Raw genomic sequence first — 26,738 nt, forward strand, 5'->3', positions numbered from 1 at the left:
AGTTTCGAGTAGCAACAAGTGTTTGGACATTTTCATGGTGGATGCAACTTCTATACTTAGTGATTTCCTACAAAACTTTAAATAGATTTTGAGTTTGGATCTCTTTTAATTTTAAATTTTAATATTATATTATATTTTTTAATTAATTTGTATTAGCCCACGGGCCGGCCCTACCTATATTTCTCAAGCTCCACAAATCAGCAGGCTTATTCAGGCCGGGCTAAAAAGCCCTTTTTTTAAATGGGCTCCAAAATTTTTAGCCCAGCCCTATTAAATCCCGGGTTAGGCCAGGCCAGCCCAACAGGCCTAGCCCATATTGACGGCTCTAATAAATACAAGATACGAGTCAAAGCTATTGAGTTTGCCAAAATCATACACAACAATTGTATAAATAATTTATTCAAAACACATTAAATAAAATAAAATTATGAATTCATGAACAAAATTTTTTAGCTTTGCTTCTGAATTTATTCATTTATACTACAAATAAAAATGCCAACTAAACATGGTACAAAGTAATGCTAAATATCATAGAAAAAATAACCCAAAATATGATATGTTTTTAGTGATTAATAATTGTAGTCAACCCTAGCTAAGTCTTTCAATCCTTGCTATATATGTCTCTTATGTGCTAATAAGGCTTAGTAATTAATTAGGTTTATTCCTCCTATTCTTTCAAAGTTATGGAGATACATCAATTTTGTTCTGATGACATACTAATTGAGATCTTAACATTCTTTCCTGCTAAATCCCTTATGCGATTCAAGTGTATTTCTAAAGCTTGTAATACTTCGACCCAACATCCCAACTTCATTCAATCCCACTATGCTCGTTCTCAAACCCGCCCCTCAGCCACCCGACTTTTATTTCAACTCAGAACATATCCTCCTTCAGGTAGCTGCCTGTCCTATCATCCGGAAACAAGTAAATCTGAAGTATTTCCCTTAGAGCTTGATTGCTTTTCTGAGAATAGTATTTGCTCGAATAGTTGCAATGGCCTTGTTTGTTGGTATAGTTATAAACATAATCTACTTTATTTATACAATGTCACCACAAAGGAGATAAAACCTTTCTCATCCTCCATGAATAAGGATATACTATCACGTCAGATATTTACTAAGCAACCAAGGTTGTTTTTGGGATTTGACGGAAACTACAAATTGCTTCATATTTTCTCAAATCTTCTATGTAGATTAAAGGGAAAAATTCTAACTCTAGAAGAAACTAATTCATCTTGGAGGAAAATCGATGTGATTGATGAGATTAATGGTAGTAGAGCATTTAATTATTTTGTGGAATGTATTTTTTTCAATGAGGTTGTTTATTGGTACTCTTGGAACGATAGTATGGTCTATTTCAACTTCAGAGAAGAGAAATTTGGTTATATTTTACTCCCATATTTCGACACATCAATGTCTTTCGCAATGCCTAGTATCATACGAACTGTATTGGGGGGGAAATTAGTTATAAAGGGTCCAGTATTATTTCCAGTATACCATGTTAACCAGGTTTGTGAAAAGGTGGGTTCTATATCCATTGCAGCTATGTTGCTTGGTGCAGAATGGATTAATGAGCAGAAAATGGAACATGCTCATGTTTTAGCAACAACAAATGTAATGTCTGCCCCTGCGTCTCTGCTTTTGTCCTCCTCAAGGCGTTGTTACTTGAAAATTGTTAGCAGTTCTGCTGACCACAACGATGACGAGAGTCCTCGTATTGTGTTTAATAATATTAGCATTTTTGTTGAGAACATTATCCCATTAACATCTTTACTAGTTTGAATGTTGTTGGTTTAAGATTTGTTAGTAGTTTTGTTGAGCATATTATCCTGTTAACGTCTTTACTAGTTTGAATCTAGAATTGTGTAATTTGCGCCCCTACTTCTCTGATTCCAACAGCAACAATTGTTCTTACAGAAATTTAGCTCTTATGAAGTCTTGGTTGTGCCCCATTTTAACCTTTGATTTCACTGTATTTTTTTTTAGTTAAAACTCGATGACTTGTGTTACTTTTATCTTATACACTGATGATAAATTTCATATTTAACTTGGGTTGGTACTCCCAAAATATCGAATTTATACCACTCGACAATGTCTAGCCGCATTTTATTTTGTTAATGATAAAAATTCTTCTTTAAGGATAAGTAGCAAATGGGGCTAGGCTGGTAAAGAACGTTGTGAATCGGTAAAGATATTTAGATATTTAATCTAATACGGAGTAATGTATATCATTAATTTATATATATATATATATATATATATTCTTGCTAGTAAATATTTTAACGGGTAATGTTTTTTTTTTGGAGGGTGGGGGGTGATGGAGTTTGCGTCAAAGAAAATCTCTTTTTAATTCAAATTTTAAACTTTTTTTTTTGGGTTGGAGTTTGCGTCAAAGAAAATCTCTTTTTAATTCAAATTCTAAACTATTAAGGAGAGGTGAAATTTAATCAATATTTTATGGCCTATATAAACAACTATTTACATTTATATCGTTCCCTTGTTTTCTCTTATTCGCCTTAGAGTTATGGAGACTCATTATCAACATTTGTCTCATGACATAGTATCGGAGATTCTAACATATCTTCCAGCTAAGTCTTTCATGCGATTCAAGTGTATTTCTAAAGCTTGGAATACTACTATGCAAGATCCCAATATTATCCGGTTACACTATGCTCGTTCTCAAGTCTGCCCTTCAGCCTCCCGACTTTTGTTTCAACTCAATACACGTCCTAAAAGGCATTGGGGTAGAGGTCATGAATCGATAGATTTATGGTTACAACTTGATTATTTTTTCTACGATGAAGATATGGCTATTTGTTCGAATCATTGCAATGGATTTGTTTGTTTGTATAGCTATAAAGATAGTCAGTTTTATTTATTCAATGTCACCACAAGGGAGATAAAAGTTTTCCCAACCTACGTGAATGAAGAAATAAGAATTACACCAAACTTCAATTGTCCATTTGATAAATTGGTTCTAGGGTTTGATCAGGTGACGGAAAACTTCAAATTGCTACTTTTGTTTACTCGTGATTACACGTTCGAGGCCAAAATTCTAACGCTAGGAGTAACCAACTCGACTTGGAGAAAAATTGATTTGTTTAAATATAGAAGTATCTCATGTGATGATTTTGGTGATGAATGCATTTACCTTAATGGAGTTGTTTATTTGGGTTGGCCGGCGCATTATATGGTTTATTTCAACTTTGCAGATGAGGAATTTGGTTATGTTTTACCTCCACCACAAACTTATTTCAGTCATTTAAGTATCATGGATACTGCAATTTGGGGAAAATTGGCTATCTATTGCATCAAGAAGAACTCTGATCGACAATATTTTGGGTACGTGGATATTAAAAAGGAGGTATATATTACTCTTGAGAAAGTTTATATTAGTAGAGAAAACTTGCCTGTGCATATTGATGTCATTGCTGCATTGCTTGGAACAGAAAAGATGTATGACAAGACAAAGAAGGCGTATGTTTTTGCAACAACGAGTGTAGTGGGTGCTCCTGCTTCAATGCCGGCTAATTGCATAAGATTTACTGAGCATAGCAACATAACCAAGAGACCTTATGCCAATATAGCATTTGTTAGCAGATTTGTTGAGAATATTACCCCGTTAAAGTATTTACTAGTTTGAATATGTTAGCAAGAAAACAGTAAAATGTATGTTTAGTTTCTGCTATAGTTGTTTTTATGGATTTTGTGCATTTTTATTCAGTTTTTGTTCTAGATTGATATATCTCATGGCTTACCAATTGGTGTTAAATATAATATTTTAGCTTTGATGTAACAATTGGGGTAGAATTTTGATATCAAATCTGAAATTGACTTATGGTAGTGTTAGCAAAGCCAGAAGTTGAAGCTTATGAGTTCGAGGTTCTAGTCTTTTTGCTTTAGAATTGTTGTTAGTGCCCCTGTTTCTCTGTTTTCCTCTTCCTCAAAGCCTTTTTGCTTCAGATTTGTTAGTAGTTTTGTTGGACAATACAAGATTCCTAGTGTAGTGTTTAAATATGTTAGTAGTTTTGTTGAGAACATTATTCCGTTATCATCTTTGCTAGTTTGAATGTAGAATTTATGTTTAGTTTTTCCTATAGTTTTTTTATGGATTGTTCATTCTCGCTTGTGTAAATATTTTAGCTTGAGGCGAATAAAGGAGAATGACACTTGGATCATGGTTTGCGTTTATTTACAATGTCTTGTGGCCCAACTTTCTTGTGTGTGCGAGTCCAATCCTCATTGCTAGCCCAACTAGAAGGTGAAAAAATAAATTCCTCCTAATCAACGAGGGACATACGAATTATGAAATTGTTAAAAATTTGTTGCAATTTTACTGAAAACATTATTCCGTATCACTCAAAAAAAAGAATTATGTTCAGTTTTTGCTTAATTTTATTGAAGAGGCTTGTTGTGAACAGTGCTACCAGGTATGTTTATGATTCAATTTCAGTTTCCACCAAAAAAATAATAATTCCTACATTAGATTAAATGGTTTAAAATTATTAGTATAGCAAATACATGACTTAAAACAAATAAGAAAAAATATTTCTAGCATGTTCTTTTATACAATGGAAATCTTAGACATTCTTGATAATGAGTTCATAGTTATTCTATCATAATTATATCAGATTATTAGGGGATGGATCAATACTATTGGTGGCCTAAAGTCAAACTTCAAGATGTTTTATAAAAGAAAATAAGTGATAATTGGAGTGTGAAACTCGCATAAACTTAATACAGGTATATATATATATATATATTATTTTTTTTATCAATATCTCTTTTTAAAAGACTCTTATAACTAAAGTGTCACTTTTCTTTTCTAGCTTCTTTATTATGTCGAAGCCTCTATGCTAGCTTTGATTTGACAGAACCCAATAATTATTGCTCATATGTTTTAAAATGATATTGACTTAAAAATTAAATCCCTCTATTTTATTTTCCTCAAAAGGATAGTTAATCTACAATCTTGAGCCAATTTCACAAAGTAATGTTGAGGGATATATTGTGAGCTTTTATTATTCTTCTTTTCGAATAATGGAATAGAAAAAAAAATTCTCTTCCATAAATTCCTAGTAGTTTATTACTCCATCCCTTTCATTTTAATTATCATATTATATTCTTATATCTTTTCAATCAACGTGTAATCTATTCAAATTTTAATTAAATGTTTATTATATATATAAAGAATAAGACCGAGTTAATCTTATTGATGTTTGAACAATTCAATAAAATTTTACGATTTAAATAAAAATAATAACTATGTAAGGATTCTTTGTGGATTTTACGTATAAAAACCAAAATCTCTTAAAGAATTTGACATAAACCAGAAAAAAAAAACTTTATTCAATGTGCAATCTTTAAGATAGTGGAGCTTGTGATGCTTCCTCCAAGTCCAAGAACAAATGTTTTTTCATTTTTTATTTATTTAGTAATTTAGAATAAATTATTTATTATTTCTAGAAAAGGAAAAAATAATAAATTAAGAAATAAATGAATATGAAACGTGCATTTAATTTTGGAGACATTCTAATAAAACGATAAAGGTAGAAACACGCAAGTTTTTTTAATTCTCTTCCACATATTCCAACTTGTTTGTTATGATATTTATTTTCATTTGGCAGTTTATTGGGTCCCCAAACTGTTTTTATTTCTTACCCTTACATAAACTACATGTGTACATGAGGTGGCAAAAAAAAAAACAAATTAATTGTAGTAGTGCATGAGCAAGTTGTGTACTTTACGATTAAAGAATATGATACAGTGAATAATTTTTCTTTCCTTAATTAGAGGTCGAGAAAGTGTTACCCCAAAATATAGCCCTACCCAGTGTGAAATTGAATTGATCGGGCTTTAATGTGGATACGATACACCAGATGAACCATAAAAAAAAAATTGTGTAGGTAAGGAAAAAGAAGAAGAGGGAAATAACATGTAGATTTAGATTGTTTTTGAAAAAAAAAAAAAAGAAGATAAAAGGTACTCTGTAGTCCATGGTTGATATATGAATTAATTAATTCTAGCAATTTTTAAATTTGATAAAAAATGTTGGATGTATGAAATATAATTGGTGAAAGAGTATGTTATTATTTTAAATTTAACTTATTGAATTACTCCTAAATGTTTGACATCAAACTAATTAGTGCTAGTTGTTTGAGTTAATTTAAAAATAAAGCTAAATTGTCATAATCAGAATTTCAATCGAATGTGAGAAAAACAAAAAGTCTTATTTAGCACCCCGGCACTCCTATACGTTTGGGGCTAATTACATTTTATCCCAAAAATTTTACAAAAATCTCAAATTTTTCATTGCTTCCGAATACATTGTTTGGTTATTCGATATTACAAATAATATATTATTTAATGAGAGATGTATTCGAGAGAATTTTTTTTGTATTTTTTTGAAATAATAGAAAATTTTAGAGATTATGATATTTTAAGTTGTGTATTTATACAATTTTTTCAAAATATTTTTTGAATAACTTCTTTTATTTATTCGTTTATTAGATGAGTTCATTTTGTTTTTTGCAATGCAAATAATTCTTCACTTGGCTTTTCTTTTTCAAAAGACTATTTAAATTATTTTATTTTATTGAATATGAATATTTCTTTTTACCTACGACTTTAGCCCATTAGATAGATGTGGCAGATATAACATCAGTGAAATGTCACAATTGGCAACCACTTTGCTTACTTTTGCTGCCATTTTGCGAAATGATTTAAAGTTTTTTTCTTTTTATTTATTTATTTTTATTATTATTCAATTTTTTCGTTTGTTGATAGAGTTGGCCTTCAATTCTAGTTCAAATTATATATAGATATAATAGCAAACATTCATTTATAAAAAGGAATTATGAAATATATATGATTTATCAATGAGGCGTCTTAGGATATACCGATATCTTATTTAGGGATCATGATTTGCTCATTTGATAAGATTATATTAGAATTGAATTTTATTTCTTAAAATATCACAACTTGTGGGGTATTCATGTTTATGAGAAAAAATACAATTTAAGAAATCTAAATGTATGTCTAAGCAAAACAATAACTTCAAATCAATTTGAGCTTCAAGAACCCATAAATTTCAAATCTTTATCGAGCGACACCTAGCCACAAAGTCAGACGTCCAACGACATAGGCCGACACTCAATAACATAGACATAGGAAAAACTAGAAATCCAACATTATGAATTTTGAATTTTATAATGAAGTTCTTTTTTTTATTTTTTTATTTTTTATGATTGTGGTGTTCGAGCTAATTTTTGCGCACCTCAACTAATTTCATTGGATACTTGCCACCTGCCATTTGTCACCATCAACTTTACAATGAAGATTTTAAGTAATAATAATTGGGTTCTAAATTTAATATTTATATTATTTAATAAATTTATCAACACAAATACATTATTTAAATAAAATCTATTGAATTCTACCGAACTCACATGGCTCCGCCCCTAAATATAGGCCGACACTGATGATCTGTCAGCTTGTTTGGATGGTTGTCACCAATCGTATTTTATTACATAATTATTTTAATTATATTATTTTTTTTGTTTGCCTATTTAAATTTTATTATATTACATTATTAAAATCCTTTTTTATATGGTGGGATCATAGGATTATTTCTCTTTTCCATTACTTATTATTTCTTAATTTATTTTTGTAGAGAACTCCGCCATTTAATTACTGTATTATACATTCTGATACTCCTTCCGTTTAACAATAATTTTCTATCATATTAAAAATAGTTGTTCAATTTAAAAATTCAAAAGATATTTCATTTTTTTGTCTCTATTTTACCTTTGTTATTAAATATCATTTAGCATCTAACACATTTATCAAAACATCAAATTTAAAAAAGTCAAAGGATAATATAGTAATATCACCCCTATTATTTATGAAGAGTCACCATATCACCAGTATATTTCTCGGATAGTTCAATTCGATTTTAAATGTTATTAGTTTTGCTTATCAATTATTGGTTCGTAGATATACTAAACCATTACAAAATCGATTAATATATCATATATTGGTACGGTTCAATTATCAATTTAATTATTACGATTTGATATTACATGACACAAAGTTCAAATCCATTTATCAAGATATGTTAATTGTTAGGTACCAAACGATCTATGTTCCAACAAAACGTGGATATCATGTTAATTATTCGTACTCATGGTCATTGCTCAATTACTTTTATTTGTTTCGTGCTAATTGAACTTGTTGATTTGAATTAAAACGTAAATTTAGAGAAAAAAAAACACACACTTAATTTAAAGAAAAACATGGAATTGAAGTTTTAGTGATCTCTTCGATAGATAAACAAAGGGCTAGAAGATTGTTAGTGACACTGATGATAATTGAAATTAAGTCATTTTGGTTATCAAATTATCGACTCATTTATTATGAAAATTAAACAATTTGAATCACGAGCCAATAATTCATTCGATAAAAATAATATCTAAATTAAAATTGACCTAATTAACTAATAAATCATTATTGATAAATTATTAGTATTTTTTTTAGATTTAAATTATCAATTATGGTTCGTTTTTAATGACCATTAGATATTTTTCTAACGCACCACTCAACCACTCATATAAACAAAAACTCTAGTAATAAGCCACATGTACGGTACCCACAAGTGTTGTAGTAAAGTGGTAATTACTTTCTCGTCTCTTAACCAAGATGTCTTCGAGTTTGAGTCTCTTTGGTGTACGAAGTTGTCTTAATTAGGGAGCGCTTTACGCTAAAAGTGGGACTTTCTGGCGCAATTCAAATTTAGTCCGGCTCCAATGTGAATATGGGACATAAAAAAAACCACATGTACGGAAAAAGAAATGTAAAAAAAATCATTCAAGTCAATGGACCCCCACTTTTATTTAATGTCTTTTTGACAATTTCCACATTTTGTGGAGATTATTGAATTTAATTTAAAAGCCATTATGATATAGGGTTTTAGGCGATGAATTTGACTTAAGAAAATAATTCTAATTTTAGTCTGACATCTAATTATTTTTTTCAACTTAACATAATGTGGTCTAAATTCTAATTCAAAGAGAAAATAAATTGAAGTTTAGGCTAAAATAAATAGTGTCGAAACTAAAAATAAACTCTTAGGATTTTTTGATTAAAATATTTTTATATTTAAAAATTAAGAAAAAATATATGAACAATTATATCTTTAAAAGAGTATTTCAAATAACAAAAGACATTAGAGATGAAATAATTAAAAAAGAAATTGGTCAAATTATACTGCTTATAAGTTATATACTAATTAAACTCATAAATTAAAGATAAACCAATTTTTTTTACTTTGACTAAGTTTTTCCCTTATAAACTCCGTGATAATTTGTTTTGATGATTAACATCTACTGCATTTCAATTTGAAATTAATTAAGTTTGATATATAAATTAAGAGTATACATTATACTTGATAACACCAATCATCGATTTATCACAAACCATTTTATTTATCTAATTTGATAGTATTAATTATGCTTTAAGAAGATCACACATGCAAAATTTAAAAGGTATGAAACTACAAGATGAGCATCAAATCAAAGATTATAATAAAAGGGATCAAATCTTTAAGTGCAAGATTCTAAATATCTTGTATTAGCATCTTCCCCTTTTCTTCCTTTTAATTAAAAAATAAATAAATCAAACAACTAGATCCAACGTGTAGTATTAGGTTGTAAATTTATTAAATAATATTAACTAATATAGTGTTTGACCAATAATTTTAGAGTAGATTTCAAAATTTATCTGTAAATATCTGTTTGATTAAATTTTAAAATTTCGATCTTCAAATATACTCAAGTTTTCAAAAATTGAATCAGATCAAATTTCGGAACTTTCACTCGCTAAACCTCAATTTTTCCTAAGAAATTAATAGAAATTTTAAAATTTATGATCGAACGAGAGATATTTGAGTAATACAGTACTTTTGGACAAGGATATAAATAAACATGTTTATATCATTTCAATTCCTCCGCCCCCCAAGACAAATAAAAATTGCCATATTTCTATAAGATTTGTGTAGCATAAAATTATTTCAAATAGTTAGTAATGTTCCATCTTTATTTGGTAAACAATCACTCCATTAAATATCATTTTACTTTATTTATCACTACACAAAAAGTACGCTACAAATCCATCATAAACTATTAACCCTCTGTTTCATTTTATGTTACACTTTTTTTTCAACTTCATCACAAAAAATATCACTTTATTATAATTAGAAACAATTTGCTCCCTCCGTCTATCTGTTCTTGTTTACTATGCTATTTTGGAAGTCCAACAATATTTGTCCAGTTTATAAAATCAATGAAATAATTTACCATATTGTCTATTTTATCATTATTATTAAATATATATTTTTGTAATATTTAAATGACTTATATTTACTAAGGGCGATTTGTTAAATATAGCCCTATTAATTATTGTTTCTTAATCTCGTAGTAAGTCAATAGTAGACAACTATAATTGAACAGAAGGAGTAACTTTTTATTTTTACCTTTAAATGAAATGATTTACCATAGCAAAAGTATATAAGAATTGTTTTAAACAACAATTTTTTTTTTCAAACATCGCTGTTAAATTAACGATGCCACATAAAATAAGACTGTGGAAATAATTTATTAGAGAAATCCAATCTTATTAAGACTAAGCTTAATTAAAAAAATTAAAACAAATCAGATGGATCCCGGAGTCATCGGGTCAACAAAATTTGCTCCTGTGTAACGCACGGCAAATTTGACTAACGTGACAGATCTCCACTAACTCACAAAATATTCAACGGTGGATATTCACCACAAAGACTCAACAACGTAGATCTGAATGACACGTGGTGCCGGTGACTGAAAAAAATATCACCTTCTAGACAAACATAGCACTAGTCATTAGGAAACGACAACGAGAAGTCGTACAAATGACTCATAATTTTCTCAAAAAACAATATAGTTTTTCTATTTCATATTTATTGAGTTTGTTAATTTCTCCGTTTCATATTACTTAACTTTGTTTAAATATAAATTTAAATATTAAATGACGTAATATATAAATGCATCTTTTAATTTAGTTTCAGTTGATATTTATATCTTTCAACTTTAGGTATTTAGAAGTAAACACTTAAATTTGTATAAAATTAATCAGATAGATACATTCATCTTATATAGCGTCCTATATGTATTATGTTACGTATGACGAATGTGCCTATTAGTTCAATTTTATATAAGTTTAAGTGTATACTTGGGCAAACTCAAAACTGAAGGACATAGAGCCAAGTTAAAGAGCATATTATTGCGTTGTGCTAAATTTAAATAGCATAATGCACAAATACATCTTTCAATTTCGTTAAAGCTAGCATCTATGTCCTCCAATTTTAGATATGCATATGTAGACACTTAAATTTGTATAAAATTGAACATGTAGACACACATTTCGACATGATATAATACACGTAAGACATCAAGTAGGACACAAAATTATCATATAGGACGTCATGTAGGACAAATGTATCTATGTTTAATTGTGTACAAATTTAACTGACTACTTATGCACACCAAAAATTAAAAAACATAATTACAAGTTAAAGTTAAATTAAAAATTATATTTATGTATTATGTCAATTTAAATTTAGTCGATCTTAATACCAATATGGAATTTGCCGAAAAGCTTCTTAACATAAAAATACCTTATGGTGTTTTTTTTTTTATTTGGCTATTCATTTTATTTTATTTTGTATATATATATGAGAGAGAAATAGGTGTGTGAACTTCTCACTCTGCTCCTCAGATATAGAGAGAGAAAGAAGTGCGTGAGTGTATGAATTAAATTTTTCTTCCATTTATTATTTTTTTGGCAGAATTTGCATGACATTCTGTTGAAAAAGGACCTCAAGCTCACTTTTTTGTGCTTCTTCTTCCGTTTCTCGTCAGGTATGATCAGAGTCGGCTGCCGCCGCCATGGGTGGCGGAGGGTTTACTTGTGTTTTTTTTTAACTTTTGTTTGTGAATTTGGGATTTTGTTTGTTTGTTTGCTCTGTTTTATGTGTTTTTCTGTGAGTTTGATTTATTTGCTGTGTATGGTGTAGGTTTGACATGTTTCTGATTTTTTTTTTTGTAGTTTTTTAATTATTGTGTTAGCTGTTATAGTGGAGTTGTTGGATCTGTTGATTGTTTGTTATATGCGTTGGTGATTTTTATTTTGTTTGTGTTAATCTAAGGCTAAATATTAGTAGTACTTGATTTGGGATTTCCGTCATAACTACTTTGACTTGCTGTAATTTGACTGAAACAACCTCTCTACCTCCGCGAGGCTGCGAGGAAGGGCTAAGGTCTAGGCACACCATTTGTGAGATGTCAATGGCTATGTTGTTGTTGTTGTTACGTTTAATTACTCTCGAATTAGGCTGAATAGCTGAAATGAACTTGGATAGAGCTGAATAGATACAAATGATTCTGTAGTTGATTGAGTGGCAGCAGATTATTTTGTACTGGATGTGTTAAATTTGTGATGGCTTAGGGGAAGTTTTGTTTTTTTTTTCCCCCAATATTTCTAATCTTGTAGTCCCTAATTGAAGTAGAAAATTACGAAAAGATTGTTCTTATTCATGAATCACCTCTCCATTGTCGGTAGATCATGAGTCAAGCAGCTGTAGGCTACCCCTGCAAAGGTTATGTTTGGTGATTTTTGTTGGTTTACCACCTAACTTATACTTCTTCCTGACTTTGACCTTATGATAGTTCTTTTTCTTTTTAAATGATGAATAATGAAAATTTGTTTTGAGAAGGCTTATACTCAAAATGATGAATTTTGCACTTCAACAAAAAAAGAAAGCATAGTAACTAATTTTGCTGCGATTTGCAGTTTATCTAGAAGCCATGTTTTGATAAGTTGAAATCAAAGAAGTTTGCAATAGTATTTGTTTATCAAAAAGAGTTGCGAGTTCCTTTGTATTTGAATTATTACTTGATAAAAATAGTTCCTTTGTGCTTGAAAGCAAGTGAACACAAGGTGGTTCTACAACAACATAGGCTAGAAGTATGGAATGTATGACACCAATTTACCCCACGTTAATTAATGAATGTGATATTCAAAGTTTCATTTTTTTTGTGTGATATACCTTGGCACTTCAAGTCTACTTTGCCTTAAATTAGTAGAAGTCTTAAGCATGTTTTTATTTGAGGCCTTGTTGCATTCTTGGAAAACATGGCAAACAGCAAACTACAAGTTTTATAATGCAAGCCTATGTGCTTGCAGTGAAAATTGATCCCTTTCTGGTGGGGAGTCTTGGTGGTTGAATGCTATATGATATGTCAATTTTTTTTTATAGGTAATGTGAATATTTTGTGTTCGTGCTGCTCTGATTTTTACGCTTTCACGAATTAGCTGGTAACTCCTGATAAAAAAGATCCCTAGTGAAAGATGCATTGAGCATTCTTCATATTACTTATTAGGATCTCGTCCCAAATCTATTGCCAAGTTGTCTTCTAAATACAGAGTAATGCCTAATTACCTATCATGTCGTGAGAATCTGCACTTTACTTTTGTACTTGCTGATGCATCTGATTCTTGAAAGTGGACAACTTGATAAAATGATATGTGTTTAGTGACACTACCTGATGGGGGTTTCTGGACCTGTAATAACTCAGTCGCCTTTAGCAATTTACTTTAGGCAAGTTTTCTGCCTCTCAATTTCATCATCCTCTTTGACAAAACATATAAATGTTGATCGGGGAAGCATATTAGACTGCGACATTATCTTTCTTTGATATCGATGGTAAATTGTTTTGTAATTGGGAAAAGCCTATCTGGGATTAGGCAATATGTTTGCCTTTTTGTCTTGTAGTGATTCTTATAGAAGCAATAAACTGCGTGTAGAGATTTTTGTTACAAATCCTAAGCCTTTTATTCAATAAAAGGCTGGTTACAACATTCTTGCTTACCAAAGCCAATTCCCCTTGTCTGTTTATGTCAGCAGTTTGTCTGTGAGAAAAACATCTGCGTTGCTACATGGGTAAATTAACTATTAACAATCTGTTACTTGTTTTATTAATCATTTTTTCAGGTAAAGCTCAAGTAAGAGACGAATTATAGTAGCATTCACCATGTTTCGTCGCAAGAACCACTCTAATAGTGAACAGGGTGTTGAGGACCAGCAGCAGAAGGTAACCAATAGTCCTGTTGTTTATCTTTGTATGTTAATATCCTCTTGCTTTCAATTAGATTATAGATTGGATTTCTCATGTATTTATGATTCTACATTTTTAGGGATTTGTTTTCTTATCATTGTCTCTGTGGAAGAGGTGTTGGTGTTCTGTGCATGTGTAGTCCTTGCATATTAATACTTATCCTTACTATTTGGTATACCCTTTGTATACAACTGTTTTGGCCATGTTCTGTGCATGCATTGTCCTTGCATATATTAACTTATCCTTACGTTTTGGTAGACCCTTTGTATACAACTGTTTTGGCCATGTTTATGAATGAAAATATTTTACTTTATCAGAAAAATTAATACTTATCCTACGAATGTTTCACGAAAGATGATTGAATCCTTTTGATGCTGCATGGCGAGGATGATAAATATTTTTTTTTTTTAGGTTAAGGAGCTTAGGGCTTCCCTGGGGCAACTCTCAGGGCGCAGCACACAGTTCTGCACTGATGCATGTTTAAAAAGGTTTTTGGAAGCACGGAACTGGAATGTAGATAAAGCAAAGAAGATGTTGGAGGAGACGCTTAAATGGAGATTATCGTTTAAACCTGAAGAAATTCGCTGGGTAAGGGAACAATAGATTTGCACTAATGTGATTATCTCTTGTTGTTTGCACTAATGTGGTTATCTTTTGTTGATAACTTGTTTGTTTATCAGAGCTACATATCGAACAAAAAAAAGCTTGTTAGTGAGAGCTAGAATGAAAAATCTAATTGGAAAATTATTATATTTTATATTAGTGGTGTCCGAACCAGCTTGCTCGCACCTCAACTAGTCTACGGGGTGAACTATCCAGTCCATAAGCATAGTACCAAGGTCCTGCCACCAAGGTTACAGCTGGTGGGCGCGCACCTACTGTTGGAACTGGGATTCAAACATGGGATCTCCATGTTTTGACTTCCATGCCTCAACACTTGGCCACTTCCTTGAGGACATAAGAGGTCACACTAATAACCACAGACCACACTAATACCATGACCAGTTTTAATATTGAAATATAAGCAGTATGAGTCTTTTGCAATGTTGTGCGGATATTCTGAAGGAGATACTGGAACTGTACTGACCACTCGACAATCAATTAGTTCTCTGCCAATTTCATATTTAGGCCTCTGCAGATGCAATTTCCTGTAAAATATTATATTAGTTTACAATTGCTTCTGCTGACCATGAAATGGTGTTGCATTGTTAGAATGAAGTAGCGAAAGAAGGTGAGACTGGGAAGGTATTTAAAGCAAATTTTCATGACCGCCATGGCAGGACAGTCCTAATATTGCGGCCAGGAATGCAGGTAATGTACAAGCAAGTTGATATCTTCAAAAACTTTTCTTTTGAAATTTTAAATTCCTATTCCATTTTGCGAAATTCTTAAAATTGTTGCTCATATTTGCAGAACACAGCAGCACTAGACAACCAGATGAAGCATTTGGTGTATCTAATCGAGAATGCCATTTTTAATCTGCCAGAAGGTCAAGAACAGATGGTCTGGTTAATTGACTTCACTGGATGGTCTATAACCAATAATGTTCCTGTAAAATCTGCTCGCGAGAGCATCAATATTTTGCAAAACCACTACCCTGAGAGACTCGCTGCAGCAATTTTGTACAATCCACCGCGACTTTTTGAAACATTTTGGAGGGTTTGTTTTTAGTCCTCTTTGTTTTTCTTACCTCCTCCCTGCTAGTTGAACAAACCTAGCTCATCTTTTTTTACTTTTCCAGATTGTCAAATACTTTATGGATCCCAAAACATTTCAAAAGGTCAAGTTTGTGTATCCAAAGAACAAGGATAGCGCGGAACTGATGAAGTCATACTTCGACGTGGATAATCTTCCTACTGAGTTTGGAGGAACAGCGACACTGAATTATGATCACGAGGAGTTCTCAAGGCTAATGGCTCAAGATGATGTGAAGGCCGCCAAGTTTTGGGGTAAGGACAAACACCCCCCTGGTCCTGGTGGTAATGGTAGTTACTCTGCAGTAGAAGTTGCTCCAGAACCTTAATCTCTTGCTCTACCAGCCACTGCCTGAGTTTAAATGATTGCTCCACTGACAAAGTTCAGTCTCTTATATGCCTAACTAAGTTTAAATAAATAATGAGGAATGTAAGATCATGTTCTCAGACATTAGCTTGTTTCAGATGAACTTTGATTGTAGGTTGTATTTTGATTTATGCAGAAATCAAAAAGTACTAAATTTTAAGCATTTCTTATTCCCCCCTCTACCTCTTTAAGTTCTTTATTTCAAAAAGTTTGTTAGATGTATGCAGATTTTACTCTTGACGCTTCGTGGTAGAGGTTGTTAGATTTGTGGTTGTTAAAATCTGTGGTAGAGGTTGTTAGATTTGTGGCTGTTAAAATCTTTGGCCTTCATTAGTTGAAGTTGTGTCATGTCTTGTCTCAATCTTCCGTCTATAGTTGGGCAAACATTTCCAATACACTTCAACATCAACTATTTACATAATTTATTATATTGAGTCATAAGGACAAGTTGTACTGATTAAATGAACACCCCATATATTATCATTGCTTAAAAGGCACAAATACCAGGCTATAAGGTTCTCATATGAAAATCCGTCCTATTTTTTGTCAAAATAAATATTTACACATTAAATAACAAGCTCAACATGATACAATAATACCTAAAAACATGTCCATACAGCTTTAGCAACTGTTGCACTCCTCAGCACCAAAATGCAGCAAACAGATTACACATGAAAAAGAAAATGGTTAGCAACGTCGAAAATGTCTAAAAAGTAGAATATATTCTTAAAACAAGTATCTCTCTTTTGTTAGCCTTTATATGTATACTATGCAATTACATAAGGCGCCTTCTTAAGTTTCGTGTAGTACGGACTAATAAACCAACTCCTACTCCAACTCCTACACAAATGCCAAGGCCAATCCCAACACCAACTCGGACCCCAGCATTGAACCAGGACATTTCTCCGTCTTCACCATCCATAAGTTCTGTTCGTCCCCAGTACATGCTGTTGTAGTCTTCTTCGCTTTCTGGTTTGTAGTTTCTGTTGTATTCTGTTACCTGTGAAACACAAAATGAACTTCAGAAGCTGTGCAGTTTCCATCACGTAGTTACGCGTCTGAGAAGCTGTGGGATTCATCTAATTAATTGCAGCTGTTGAACTTACTTTGTGGTTCAAAATAAATAAGTACTAAAGAATTACTAAAACCAACCACTGCCATGATAATATGTTTCAATCGAAACGACACAGAAAACTTAATAATCAGAAACTGTAGAGTGTAGATGAACTGCAACTAATTTTTGTCAACTTCAAAATTAAAGCAGCACATAGGCAATACTTACGCATGAGATGAAAATTTCAAACTTTGGATTTACTTTTAAGAAAGGTCAACTTGAGTTTGGAACAACGTTGACGTATAACAAGCTAATATGCGTCATGTAATGGATCGGATATCCCAAAAGAAACAAATGTCATTAAGGTTGTCATATGGAGTGCAAAAAAAATGTAAGAACAAAACTGGATGGCACTATTCAATCACACAACATCAGAGTAAGGAGCCAAGTGATATCATCAGAAGCAGAATTCATATATCATAGCATTTCTGAAGTTAATCATGAAAGATGGATAGCACGTGACGAATTCACACTCAATTATCTACATGAGAATATTCACACATGGGATGAAAGATGGATGGCCTTAGATTTTTGCAGCTGACACTTCAATATTGTCCAACTGAGAGACAATTGGGAGGAAGTTCTCTCAAAAGAGCTACAAATGCTCGGTAGCAATGCAAAATTAACAAAAGATAGGTTACAATGGAAGAAAAAGATCCATACAAGTGATAACTACTAGTAGAGGATATGTTTTAGACTCGTTAGAGAACTTTTAATATTATCATTATTATTATTATTTCAATATATATTGGACATATTTCTCACATTTATTTTATTTAATATGATGATGATATGAAATGAGCTCAAATGAAAAATTGAGGATTCATATAGCTGACATCGACTTGTTTGGGACTGAATCGTAGTTATTATTGTTGTATTACATCTGACATTTAGTTTCGAGATAAATACGCATTCAGACCACCTACAAAAAAGTCCATCTAATTTATGGAGATTATGACGGAAGAATCTATTCTAATTAGCTCAAAGTAGACACCGGAATGGTCAAGTACTCTTGATGAGCTGAAATGGAATGAAAATGAGAATAAGATGGCGGCCCATCTAGTTGCCATCCTGATGAAAACCTCCCATGCATGCCAGTTTCTAGAAGGTAGGGACAATGCAATAAGAAAGAATGAGAAATTATATATTAAACAATTACTTAAAAGTATGAGCTGCCCATACCCTCTGACATGTTTAGGATAAGATTCTATTTCCAGTGTCAGGTAGTTCTCCTTAAAGATGCGAACTTTTTGTAGCTCGCAACAAAATTAAATAAACATGTTTCATGGTATGAAACATTATGAAGCTAGATGCAATGGTAGAGTAAACCATGATGACTGACGAGTTGTCAGGGTCATGTTTTTACTGATTAGTCCCCACTCTGTCAATGGAATACCATTAATGTAGTTACCTTTGGTTAGAAGACATATATTTTGAAGGTGTCTGTGCAATCAATAATAACAATTCTGAGGAAAGAGCTGTGTATAAGATATCATGCATTACTTCTTGATAAATCACCAACAAGGAAAAGAGACGTAAACATTTTGGGGCTTAACGTATAAGAATTTTTTAAATACAATTCGCACAAGTGAAATTGTGTATAGTGTACCCCTGTTGTCATTTGAAAAAGAAAAATTGTAGAAATGTTCAAGTCACTTTAGCTGACCATTTGTGCAGTCCTAACCTAAGTTGTTCGGACTCTCCAAAAATGTTGCCGCACCTATGTTAGATCCTCCAAAATTACACTACTTTTGAAGGACCCGACACGCACCTAGTGACAGTTTTGAAGAGTCGGAGCAACATAGGCTCTAACCATTAGGAAACTTTCAAAGATGACATGCCCCAATGTATTTTAAAAGCTCTTTTCCCACTTTCAACTTTTTCAGCTTGTTTTCACCACTAAAATAACTTCAAATTCAGTTTGAATCAAAGAGGAAGACAGATCCCAAAACATTTTTAGGTCTCTCGAAAAATATCAGAAAGACACTAAATAAACTGAAGGCAATGATGTTGATTGTCTCATTCCACCTATTGGTTAACTATGTAAAGAGTTTGGCTGTAAGCATATGCCATATCAACCATTTTGCATGTTTAAGATTTCGATTACATAAGAAAAAAAGGTCTGAGGAACAAATAATACCTGCAGATCATGTCCAGATGAGACTTCTTTATGCTGTTCAGATGTGTCATGCTCCGGAATGGAGTCTAACATACCCTTTCTTTGGTGCTTCTTCCTGTGATTTAGCTGCAAAGTCTTAGTTAAGATGATAGGTGTACCAGCGAAGCAACCGGTAACATAGACTTCAATTGTCGGTGACAATGATTCAGAACCCACAATGTGTTTTCCCTTCAGAAATCCCATGCCAGCACTCATAACTGATTCACAGTTCATGCTCCATCTCCTAAGACAGTTTTGAGAATCATTGATGTTGGCCATCTCCAAAGTCCCAGAGAGAAAAAGATCATCTTTATACGAAACCTCAAAATTCACACTCCCAGTCAATCTTATACTATCTGTGCTCACAAATGTAGCTTCTTCAGCTTTCTTATCAACACGGTCCCTTCGAAGAAAGCAAGAGGCTCCTTCTGAGTACACAGAACATCTTTTACCATTTACTTCAAGCAGTGTATCGGGGCTTAGAGGGATATGGTTAAGCGTAAGACTTTCTGGGGTTGAATCATCAACCATAAAATTGCTGATTCTGATGTAAAAAACTCTAATATCAAACCAAGATAACGATAATTTCCCACAAGATTGGTAAGAGGGGTGCCTTATAATTTGAAGACTAGGATCAGCTGGTTTTCCATTGCTTAGAAACTCACGCGAATTCTCCATGTATCGTAGCTGCTTATCCCTCACTAGAATCCTTCACCATGTACTCATATAACAAGAACATGATCATAGAACCGTAAATCTGGCACCCCCGTAGGCCTAGGAACCGTGTTTCAATTCAAATCCCTACTCAACACGGTGCCTTCACGAGTATCTTGATCTGGCTAACAACATACATCCATTCATTTTCCAATCAGACAATCATATAGCACTAATAGTTTGTAAAGAAAACAAAACAAGAACCGTAACCGAAACCGAAAGCATAAATGGACATGAAGATTTTGCCAGGTACCACAAAAAAACAGAATTCCAGGAACAGAATACCTTGATACAAGGAACAGAAAAGACAGAATCAAGGCTATAAAAAGAAAATTAGACTACCTTACAAAAAGGGTTAAAAGGTAATTTATTCCAAACATGGAGGGGATCACACAAACAAGAAACATAAAGATTCACAAACAAAAGGAAGCTTCATATGAATTACTCACACAAATTGTTTTGTTTTTAACTAAAAATTGCATCAAAACAACATTATCCATAAATTTATCATTAATTTTGTTTTAAACAAAAGAAAGGTGAAAACACATAATAATCAAAATCAAACACAACCCCACCTGCAGAACCATAGATTAGAAGTTTAAAAAGTAATAAAGATTGAATCTTTTTCTACCTTTTCACCTCTTTCACTCCCAAAATTATGCTATAAAATTGCATCAGAACAATATTATCCACAAATTCATCACTAATCTTGTTATTTAAAAAGAAAGGTGAAATCACAAAATAATCAAAATCAAACACAACCCCACCTGCAGAACCACAGATTAGAAGTCTAAAAGGTGATAAAGATTGAATTTTTTTCACCTCCTTCACTCCCAAAATTATGTTATAAAATTGCAAGCCATCAAGAATAAATACCCCTAACTCACTTTCTTAATACAGACAAAAAGTGAAATCTTTTTCAACCTAATAAACTTACAAAGGTCAAATCTTAAATCCACAACCACAAGCTCACCTTCCCAAATTGTGCAAAATTATCTATCAAATCACTTACAAAATTCCAATGAAGGAGCTTGCTCCCTTTGATTGCCTTTCTCCAAATCTTGTGGCCCAAAATAAAGTACAGTGATGCTGCTTTTTGGAGTCTTCCTCCCAACAAATCAGGTTTTTTTCTCGATGTGTGTATGTATATAATACTTATGTATGTGTGTATATAGATAGACTTTAAATAAATCAGAAAAAAGTTTATTTGACAAACAATATCCAATTAGTAAGTTCATACACAACAAAAATAAAAAAAATATTGACCACCAAAAGGATGTGGCCTCCTTTAATTTCAAGTTTTGGATTCCGCCTTAGATATGAAATTGTTTTTGATAGAAAATATTTTTCTCGAAGTTAATCTGAATTAATTCAACTTTAATATAAATATCGAACATGATTCGGAAACCAAAATAAATAAATATTGATGGTGATTTTGAAGGGGTGTGACTCAGAGATGGATCTTGAATTAGAATTGAACCTTATCTGATAAGGGGATATATTTATTTTTTAAAATTATTTTTACGAGGTCGGCATCTTTAATTTAATGGAAAGTGATATTTAGGTTTGAAGAATGTAGCTTTTGACCAACTTTGAACCTAGACCACATCTACTATTTTTACTTTTATTTTTATTCAGTGTTCGATATCTACGTTAGAGTTTGATTATTTCAAATTTATATTATATAGGACCTTATTCGGGAGAAGCGTTCCCTATTAAAAAAAATTCATACTTAAAATTTGAATTTGAAACCTCTAATTAAGAGTTAAGCAATCATATCCGCTACATCACTAAGCAGACCACGTCTACTGTCGAATTTTGAGTATTTATTATTTAATTGAATTGAAGAAAAGGACAAACTTACTAACTTACCCTTGGTCAAATTTTTTGAAAAAAGTACTAGCTATTTAAATATGTAATGTTTACCTTATTTAAATTTTAAAAATTAGTTTATTTCGTGAAACCCCACTTATCATAGTAGCAAGCAATAAAGATACAAAGCTATTAATATGGGTTGTGATGTAATAGTGAAATTGTTCCACCTTTAACTAAAAGTAATAGGCCTTTCAATACGTGAGTCATATTTAGTTGAGATTTTAATATAGTCATTGAACACCGGGCGGAAAATCAAAAATAAAAATAAAACAAAGCTATTTTTTGTGGTTGACAAGTGTTGATCCCTTATATTTATTAGTAACTACTTAATTACATAAATATTCTTATCATATTTATTGATTCTCCCTATAGTTTGAAATAATTACATTTTATCTCACTAATTAATAATTTCATACTAGTTTTCAAGTTAGATATATACATGTTATTTTTTTGCTACAAGATACACTGAAATAAGGAGAGAGGCGAGTAAGAATTGTTTAACTATCTCAAATGCATGCGAAACACACCAGATACATATCTGGTGTGATTCACATGTATCTAGGATACCATATACACAAGTGGAATATGAGACTGGCGAGCGAGATTTGTCTATGTATTCCAAATACATGTGAATCCACTTGGATGCAGTATCTACAATGAATTACACTTGATTTTGACCCAATGTATTCCATAGATACATGTATCTTGAAGTATTTAGATGCACCAAAATTCGATAAGATTTGTAATATTATAAACTAACGTACATCTAAATAATTAACTTCCAAACTAACAAAATTTCCGCAAGTCATAAAGACATGAAGGGGCAAGTGTTGGATCAATTTATTGGACATTAGCTCGAAAGTTAGATGACAAAGACCAACTACTTATTTACTTTAGTGGGCTACTGGCTGATGGGCTAAATGGTTAATATTCCGAATCTGTTTTTCCATAATGGGCTAAAGTAGGGGTTTAATAGCTAAATGGGCTAAATTCTGGTGGGTCATAATTAACTGAGCTCCCGACACATTGTGTTCCGCTTTCGGATACATTCCTCAACGTCCTGATACATCATGTTTCGCTTTCAAATACATCATTCAGCGTCTCGATAGATTGGTTTGTGTATTAATGACCAGCTCAAACTTAAACGGGTTAGATAGTTATTTTTGTCACTCTTAACCTAAATCAATCCTCTATCTCCAACTAGGGATGTGCATATATCGGGTAAAATCAATAACTTGATTCGAAAAAATGTTATTAATTCAATGGTATGGAACTATTGATTTAACGATTTTGTAAGATTGATAATTTATCGGGGTAAAATTATTATTTTTTAAATATTATTTTATTGTTTATAAATCCAAATTCTAAGGCTGAAAAATTCATTGGTCATACATTGCCTAGTGTCTATCTCATCACTAATTCTTGTGGGGGTCCAATATGCTATCAATGTATCCAAAATGTCAAATAATTGTTTTCTTTGTAATATTTTTAATGGTAGGATTTTGTATAACAATAAAAATACATTTAGTGTAATTTTATAAGCGAGTGAGTTTTGAAAAATAAAAAATAAAATATGTGCAAATTTATTTTTATCTTTATAAAATAGATAAATTATTTCTGACTTGTTATAGCTGTACCAACTTTAGAAATGAAAAGTACAATTTCCTTATAATGATGTTATCTGTCTGAATATAAATAACGTTATAGCAAACTAATGTCATAAAAACATTTTACCCATACTTTAGGATAAAAAACTCAAATATGAATTCACAAATTCAAAAACAAATACAAATTAGGAATCATTTGATAGCTAATTAAAATATAAGTTATTAATACTTGCGTAATTCTAACCGACTGAATTTGTAATGATGATACATGTCTTTTCATCTAATAATTATGTAGTTGCTATTGGTTTTGCTTTGTTCTCCCACTTGCTTAATGGTACTGTTTTTTAATTAAGAAAAAATCTTTTTTTTTTGTCCCATTGATATTTCACATGTATATATAAACTAAAAATAGGCTCCTCTATCGAGACTCAACTTGCCACTAAATGCTAATGAAACAAAGCTAGCAATATGCATGCACACACCAGTACATAATTGAATTATTGCTCTAAGTTTTTCAACTAAAGAGTTTATTGGTTTGGTAATAGACTCGGATGGACAAATTTAAAATTTAAATTTTATAATTTTTTTTTATTAAATTTATCATATTTTTAAAATTATAAATTTGAGTCCGAAAAAATATGATGCGACATCATGATGTTACCATTTATCATTTGCCTATACTTTTAATATGTTGTAATATTGTTCATTTTGCGTTAAGTCAAACATAGTTTTCACCCACTCCACGTCATTCCAACATCTAATATGTATTTTCCTTTTGTTATTGATATGAAATTTTGTTCACACACACCTAATTAATCATCTCTCTCTCACTAAATTTCACGTGTCCATCCTCAAAGACTTTTGCTAATTTAAAGTATTTATGATCTCTAAAGCCCACAATTTTTTTGCGCATGTGTTTTCAAGTTATGAGTAAAACCGGTTATATACCAACCTAAATATGAGCAAGGAGATTAAAATCCGGTCCTGTCATTATTTTGTCATTTTCATATTTATCTCGTCAAACTAATAACTTTGATATTAGTTGGACTAAAACAATTCAAAAAACTTAACATTTTGTGATATATACTTGGGGGCAACCTTGCAATTTGTTTAAAAAAAAATATATTTTATACCATATCATGTTTATATCAAGTCAATAGAGATATAACACATTAAAATACAAAACTATAGTACTTAAATATGATTAATATACATTTTTATCTCACTAAATTATTTAATTATTATAAATTTATAACTAATAAAAAATACTATCTAATACAAATAAATATTTAACATAAGACCCATTTTAAACCAATTTCTTATTTTTCAAAAAATAAAATATCAAAACCCACATGCGTCAAAGGCGACAGAAATGGTCAGACTGTGGCACTGATCACTAAAAATACCCCACACCTTCATCACTTTTTTTTATAAAAAAATTATTATGTGTCTGAAATTATTAATTTAATTAATTCAAATTTACATAATAATTTTATTTATTAAACTAAGAAAAAGAGTATGATATACCCCTCAACTTTGTCATTTGAAGCTGATATTCCCCTCATTTTGAAAGTGACTCATATATACCCTTACCGCTATACAAACGGCTCACATATATCCCTACTGTTATAAAATGAGCTCACATATACCCTTCATTTAACTGAAGTGAAAAAATTAGTTTTAAATTTATATTTTTGACTTTTGATTTTTTTAAAAATCATTTAGGGGCATATATGATTTTTCTAGCAAAATTCAAGGTATGTTATAATTTTTTTCGAACATAAATTATTTTTTGACTTCTTGATTATCATTATTTGAGTTTCTTATTCTTATTATTTTTTTCTTTCATTCCCTAGTATAAAGAAAAAAATTTAAAACTATTTTTTTTGTTGCTATATTATAAATTAAAACTATTTTTTTCGGATATATTGTAATTTAGTTTTTGTATTTGAAGAAAAAAATTGGGTCATCTATAATAAATTTTACAAGAATATTAGCGAAACTTAAATAAATTTGACCATCAAAATAATAAATCTAAATTAGTCGTTGAAACAAAAAAATAGTTAAAACTAATAATATATGTTTGAGGAGGATTAAATAAATCCATATGGGATTATATATTTTTTAAATAATTAAAAAATTAAACTTAAATTAATTTTTTCACTTTCGTTAGAGGAAAAAGGGTAAATGTGAGCCATTTATATAACACTAGGGATATATATGAGCCACTTTTATAATGAGGGATATATCAATTCTAAATGACAAAGTTAAGGAATATATCAGACCCATTTCCTATTAAACTATGAGATTTAGTGTTTCATATTGAAAATACTTCATTTTTATAATTTGAAATTAAAAGCTCTAGTCAAAAGAATAGAAACAAGACTTCTGTCAAACGTGTATATACGTTCACAAATAAGTTAAAAAAAAAAAACGATAGCCCACGGTTTCCCACACTACCTCCATTTTAGTTTTGACTCATGTTGAAATTAACATGTTTTGTACGCGAAATAGGATAAACAAGGATATATTATTATTAATTATTCATTTTTTTATATGGAATAGTTAAATGATGAAAGTAAAATAATCTTGAAACTAAAATAATATTTATAACTAAAAATGTATTATCTTGGTATATATGTTACATCTCATGAGTTTTGATTGAATTAGTTATTTCACTTTTTATACAGTATAATCAATCACACCATTATAATACTATAAATAATAAAATAAAATTGTAAGATTAACTAATATCACAATCAAATTCAAAATAACATAATTCAATAATTTATTCTTATCTCACGTACCAACGATTCCTAATATTATTTCCTTGACCATAGTACCCCCTATTTGTCTCACTTCTTCTTTTTTCTTCCTTCCCCTTTGTTTCCTTCCACCTTATTATCTCTTCCCTTCTTTGCTAAACAGCTGGTCCAACCAATTACAATTTGTACTATTTTGTACATATTATATATATATATATATATATATATATATATTTTT

The 26,738-nt window shown here is 31.0% G+C and overlaps 4 protein-coding genes across 12 annotated transcripts; 3 read left to right on the top strand and 1 right to left on the bottom strand.

The window, feature by feature from the left end:
* The first annotated feature begins 535 nt into the window (after nucleotides 1-535).
* On the top strand, nucleotides 536-1,915 carry LOC102595496 (putative F-box protein At1g50870). The gene has a single exon (XM_006342152.2). It carries the CDS (start codon nucleotides 684-686, stop codon nucleotides 1,779-1,781), a length of 1,098 nt encoding a protein of 365 aa, XP_006342214.1. The 5' UTR covers nucleotides 536-683; the 3' UTR covers nucleotides 1,782-1,915.
* Nucleotides 1,916-2,501: 586 nt separating this feature from the next.
* LOC107059687 (putative F-box protein At3g10240) lies at nucleotides 2,502-3,650 on the top strand. 2 transcript variants are annotated; one of them, XM_015306467.1, is made up of 2 exons: nucleotides 2,502-3,363; nucleotides 3,449-3,650. In XM_015306467.1, the coding sequence occupies exons 1-2, from the start codon at nucleotides 2,524-2,526 to the stop codon at nucleotides 3,500-3,502; spliced, it is 894 nt and encodes a 297-aa protein (XP_015161953.1). In that variant the 5' UTR covers nucleotides 2,502-2,523; the 3' UTR covers nucleotides 3,503-3,650. The 2 variants fall into 2 exon arrangements, with proteins under 2 accessions (XP_015161953.1, XP_015161954.1); XM_015306468.1 differs by having other exon boundaries at nucleotides 2,502-3,341.
* An 8,163-nt stretch (nucleotides 3,651-11,813) lies between these two features.
* Nucleotides 11,814-16,404, top strand: LOC102577451 (transporter-like protein). Its single transcript, NM_001287964.1, is given in 8 exon segments — nucleotides 11,814-11,950; nucleotides 14,083-14,182; nucleotides 14,618-14,794; nucleotides 15,419-15,517; nucleotides 15,620-15,865; nucleotides 15,948-16,142; nucleotides 16,145-16,176; nucleotides 16,178-16,404. Coding segments are annotated over 7 exon segments (861 nt in total). The 5' UTR covers nucleotides 11,814-11,950; nucleotides 14,083-14,122; the 3' UTR covers nucleotides 16,230-16,404.
* Nucleotides 16,405-16,724: 320 nt separating this feature from the next.
* Nucleotides 16,725-21,582, bottom strand: LOC102588423 (uncharacterized protein At1g01500-like). 8 transcript variants are annotated; one of them, XM_006341872.2, is made up of 3 exons: nucleotides 21,266-21,582; nucleotides 19,522-20,374; nucleotides 16,725-17,267 (listed from the first exon to the last, which is right to left on the bottom strand). In XM_006341872.2, exons 2-3 carry the CDS (start codon nucleotides 20,215-20,217, stop codon nucleotides 17,043-17,045), a joined length of 921 nt encoding a protein of 306 aa, XP_006341934.1. In that variant the 5' UTR covers nucleotides 20,218-20,374; nucleotides 21,266-21,582; the 3' UTR covers nucleotides 16,725-17,042. The 8 variants fall into 8 exon arrangements, with proteins under 8 accessions (XP_006341934.1, XP_006341931.1, XP_006341936.1 ...); XM_006341869.2 differs by having other exon boundaries at nucleotides 19,522-20,378; XM_006341874.2 differs by having other exon boundaries at nucleotides 21,227-21,582.
* Between the last annotated feature and the right edge of the window lie 5,156 nt (nucleotides 21,583-26,738).

This window comes from Solanum tuberosum, unplaced genomic scaffold (genome assembly GCF_000226075.1).
Source record: "Solanum tuberosum cultivar DM 1-3 516 R44 unplaced genomic scaffold, SolTub_3.0 scf00032, whole genome shotgun sequence".
In the NCBI taxonomy this organism is placed as follows: Eukaryota; Viridiplantae; Streptophyta; class Magnoliopsida; order Solanales; family Solanaceae; genus Solanum; species Solanum tuberosum.